At 49.4% G+C, this 4,986-nt stretch overlaps 1 protein-coding gene across 1 annotated transcript; it reads left to right on the top strand.

Annotated features, from left to right (window-relative positions):
* Positions 1-2,736: 2,736 nt before the first annotated feature.
* Positions 2,737-4,016, top strand: LOC133540261 (uncharacterized; the record flags this gene model as incomplete). The annotated part of the gene is made up of 4 exons (XM_061882855.1): positions 2,737-2,953; positions 3,012-3,159; positions 3,201-3,304; positions 3,823-4,016. Coding segments are annotated over 4 exons (663 nt in total), but the record flags the coding sequence as incomplete, so codon positions are not given.
* Between the last annotated feature and the right edge of the window lie 970 nt (positions 4,017-4,986).

The following is a 4,986-nucleotide window of genomic DNA, read 5'->3' as shown; positions in this document are numbered from 1 at the left end:
TGCAGGCAGGCCAGTCTAGTACCCGCACTCTTTTACTATGAAGCCACATTGTTGTAACACGTAGCTTGGCATTTTCTTGCTGAAATAAGCAGGGGCATCCATGATAACGTTGCTTTGACGGCAACATATGTTGCTCCAAAACCTGTATGTACCTTTCAGCATTAATGGTGCCTTCACAGATGTGTAAGTTACCCATGCCTTGGCCACTAATACACCCCCATACCATCACACATGCTGGCTTTTCATCTTTGCACCTACAATAATCCGGATGGTTCTTTACCTCTTTGATCCGGATGACACAACATCCACAGTTTCCCCCCAAAATTTAAATGTGGACTCGTCAGACCACAGAACACTTTTCCACTTTGCATCAGTCCATCTTAGATGAGCTTAGGCCCAGCGAAGCTGGCGGCATTTCTGGGTGTTGTTGATAAATGGCTTTCGCTTTGCATAGTAACTTGCACTTACAGATGTAGCGTCAAACTGTATTTAGTGACAGTGGTTTTCTGAGGTGCTCCTGAGCCCATGTGGTGATATCCTTTAGAGATTGATGTCGGCTTTTGATACAGTGCCGTCTGAGGGATCGAAGGTCACGGTCATTCAATGTTGGTTTCCAGCCATGCCGCTTACATGGAGAGATTTCTCCAGATTCTCTGAACAGTTAGATGATATTATGGACCGTATATGTTGAAATCCCTAAATTTCTTGCAAAGGCACTTTGAGAAACGTTCTTCTTAAACTGTTTGACTATTTGCTCACGCAGTTGTGGACAAAGGGGTGTACCTCGCCCCATCCTTTCTTGTGAAAGACTGAGCATTTTTTGGGAAGCTGATTTTATACCCAATCATGGCACCCACCTGTTCCCAATTAGCCTGCACACATGTTGGATGTTCCAAATAAGTTTTTGATGAGCATTCCTCAACCTTGTCAGTATTTATTGCCACCTTTACCAACTTCTTTGTCACGTGTTGCTGGCATCAAATTCCAAAGTTTATGATTATTTGCAAAATAAAAAATGTTTATCAGTTTGAACATCAAAAATGTTGTCTTTGTAGCATATTCAACTGAATATGGGTTGAAAAGGATTGGCAAATCATTCTATTCCGTTTGTATTTACATCTAACACAATTTCCCAACTCATATGGAAACGGGGTTTGTATATATATATATATATATATATATATATATATATATATATATATATATATATGTGTGTGATGGGGGCCATTAAAACTGACTTTACTTACTGAATAAAGTAAAGTAAACAAATAAGATTGCTGGAATATTTAAGTTGAATTTGAGGTAGCAAACATGCAGCCATAATTAGCAGCTTGATGACGGCACTTTAAGTACGGTGTCTTGTCAAGTGTGGAATTTAAAGCTACTTTTATGGGCGCTTGGCTGATATCAGCATGTGGGCTTCCAACAAAGTGTCAGTCCAACGGTCTTAAGTGTGCCAAAGAGTCTGCAGAGCGCTTCACGTTGAACCATCACTATCAACACAAAAAGGGCGTTCTTGGTGTCTTTCTGGCATCCTATCTTGCCCTGCCAGACTGCCTCTCTGCGAACCTGCAGTGCGGCCAATCAGCAGCGGGGGCGAGTGACAAAAGTGGTCCCGTGGCGTGTGACGCGGCTGACGGGGCCCCGGCTGATAAGGCAGGACAAAACTGAAAAATGTTGCTGCATGGGGATCCATGCGCTGATTAGGCCAGCGTTCGATCCCTCCCGGCGCCGATTCATCAGTGTCCCCCGGCTCGCCGCCGACGGCCTTGTTGGGTGTCGGCGCGGTCACAACGCCGGCGGGACCTCGCCAATCTCTGTCAGGCGGGATAAGTGTCGCCATGCCCTCGTTTGCCTTCTCAGACAGCCGGTGGAGGGCAATCTGGATGAACACAGCTGATACAGCGTGTACAAGTCCAGCTGGGCTCCGCCAGTCCATTTTCAGATGGGCTTTAACCCCCGGGTCAGCCGTCAGGAGCGCTTTGTCAAGGCACAGGTAACCGTGACCACTCTAATCCCTCGCCAATCGCCCGCTCATTCATCACCGCCGAGGGGGGAAGGAGTGGGGGAGGGTTGTGGCGAGCGACAGGGCCAACAGTGCAGACAAATGGCCGCCAAAATGCAGAATTAATCAGCTACTGATTTGCTGCCCCTTTAAAGCCAATAGCACTTACGCCATGGAGAGACCAGGAAGAGAGAGAGCGGGAAGAGACGAAGCAGGAAGAGAGGAAGAGAGGAAGCAGGATGCGAGGAAGCAGGAAGAGAAGGCGCAGGATGAGAGAAAGCAGGACAAGAGGGAGCAGGAAGAGAGGGAGCAGGAAGAGGAAGCAGGAAGAGAGGAAGCAGGAGGAGAGGTAGCAGGAAGAGATGGAGCAGGAAGAGAGTGAGGAGGAAGAGAGGAAGCAGGAAGAGGGGGAGGAGGAAGAGAGGTAGCGGGAGGAGAGGGAGCAGGTAGAGAGGAAGCAGGGAGAGAGTGAGGAGGAAGAGAGGAAGCAGGAAGAGAGGGAGCAGGAAGAGAGAGAGCAGGAGGAGAGGAAGCAAGAAGAGAGTGAGGAGGAAGAGAGGAAGCAAGAAGAGGGGGAGGAGGAAGAGAGGAAGCAGGAAGAGAGGGAGCAGGAGGAGATGAAGCAGGAAGAGAGTGAGGAGAAAGAGAGGAAACAGGAAGAGAGGGAGCAGAAAGAGAGAAAGCAGGAGGGGATAAAGCAGGAAGAGAGGAAGCAGGAGGAAAGGTAGCAGGAAGAGAGGGAGCAGGAAGACAGTGAGCAGGAGGAGAGGAAGCAGGAAGAGAGTGAGGAGGAAGAGAGAAAGCAGGAAGAGGGGGAGGAGGAAGAGAGGAAGGAGGTGGAGGGGGAAAAGGAAGAGAGCAAGCAGAAAGAGAGGAAGCAGGAAAAGAGGGAGGAGGAAGAAAGGAAGCAGGAAGAGAGGGAGCAGGAGGAGATGAAGCAGGTAGAGAGTGAGCAGAAAGAGAGGAAGCAGGGGGGATAAAGCAGGAAGAGAGGAAGCGGGAGGAGAGGGAGCAGGAGGGGAGAAAGCAGGAAGAAAGGAAGAGAGGAAGCAGGAAGAGAGGGAAGAGGAAGAGTGGAAGCAGGACAAGAGGGAGCACGGAGAGAGTGAGGATGAAAAGAGGAACAAGGAGGAGAGGAAGCAGGAAAAGAGGGAGCAAGAAGAGAGGAGGAGGAAAAGAGGAACCAGGAGGAGAGGAAGCAGGAGGGGAGGAATCAGGAAGAGAGGAAGCAGAAAAAGAGGAAGCAGAAAGAGAAGGAGCAGGAGGGGAGGAAGCAGGAAGAGAGAGAGCAGGGAGAGAGTGGGGAGGAATAGAAGAACCAGGAGGAGAGGAAGCAGGAAGAGAGGGAGAAAGAAAAGAGGAACCAGGAAGAGAGGAAGCAGGAGGGGAGGAAGCAGGAAGAGAGGAAGCAGAAAAAGAGGAAGCAGAAAGAGAAGGAGTGTGAGGGGGAACCTGGAAGAGAGGGAGCAGGAAGAGAGGGAGGAGGAAGAGAGGAAGCAGGAAGAGAGGGAGCAGGAAGAGAGGAAACAGGAATAGAGGAAGCAGGAAGAGAGGGAGCAGGAAGAGGGTAAGCAGGAGGAAATGAAGTAGGAAGGGAGGAAGCAGAAAGAGAGGAAGTAGAACAAGAGGAAGCAGGAAGAGGGAAAGCAGGATGAGAGGAAAACAAAGAGAAGGAGCAGGAAGAGATTGAGCAGGAGGAAAGGAAGCAGGATAGAGGAAGTAGGACTAGAGGAAGCAGGAAGAAAAGACACAGGAAGAGAGGTAGGAGGGCGAGAGGGAGCAGAAAGAGAGGAAGTAGGACAAGAGGAAGCAAGAAGAGAGGAAACAGGAAGAGAGGGAGGAGGAAGAGAGGGAGGAGGAAAAGAGGAAGCAGGACGAGAGGGAGCAGGAAGAGAGGGAGCAGGGGGAGAAGGAGGAGGAAAAGAGGAACCGGGAGGAAGAGAGGAAGCAAGAGGTAAGGAAGCAGGAGAAGAGGAAACAGGAAGAGAGGGTGCAGGAAGAGGGGAAGTAGAAAGAGAGGGATTAGGACAAGAAGAAGTAGGACAAGGTGAAGCAGGAGAGAGGAAGTAGGACGAGAGGGAGCAGGAAAAGGGGAAGCAGGAAGAGAGGAAAAACAAAGAGAGGGAGCAGGAAGAGAGGGAGGAGGAAACGAGAAAGCAGGAGGAAAGGATGCAGGAAGAGAGGGAGGAGGAAGAGAGGAAGCAGGAAGAGAGGGAGCAGGAGGAAGAGAGGAAGAAGGAGGAGAGGAAGCAGGAAAAGAGGGAGCAGGAAGAGAGGGAGCAGGAGGCAGAGAGGAAGAAGGAGGAGAGGAAGCAGGAAGACAGGGAGCAGGAAGAGAGGAAGCAGGAAACAGGAGGAGATAGAGGTGTAAAACTAATGAAGGACAATGTCAGAGGGGGGATTATTGTAGCAAAGTGAAAGGCTGCTTAAGATGGCCCTTTTACACTTAAACACACACACACACACACACACGCACGCACGCACGTACACACACACACACACACGCACACACGCGCACACACACACACACAACACCCCCCTGTTGATTCGTCAGCGAGTTGATCAATAGCTTTGATGGAAACAGAATCAGCTCAGATGGATTAAACGTCCCAGTGACTCTGACGTTATTTTCCCATTAAGAGAAGGCTAATCATTACACACACACACACACACACACACACCCACACACACACACACACACACACACACACACACATTGACTCAACTGTGTCCATGCACACTATTTTCTACAAGTCTTTTTACAAGAGGTTGTGTTCCCAATGGACTTGTTTTGCACTTGCAATCATCACTAGAGAAAGGGGCTATAGAAATGTCATTCCCACCACACTTCAACATGCAGGATTAGCACTAGCAATCTGTAGCTTTTACTTCCGGCCCACTAACATTACAGTTCTTCAATATTATGTCTGGTGATGGAGGCCAACGCCACCAAACCAGTATCTCTCAGACTTAAAAAAATC

This window comes from Nerophis ophidion, linkage group LG21 (genome assembly GCF_033978795.1).
Source record: "Nerophis ophidion isolate RoL-2023_Sa linkage group LG21, RoL_Noph_v1.0, whole genome shotgun sequence".
NCBI lineage: Eukaryota > Metazoa > Chordata > Actinopteri > Syngnathiformes > Syngnathidae > Nerophis > Nerophis ophidion.
This window is presented reverse-complemented; position numbering and strand designations above follow the sequence as displayed.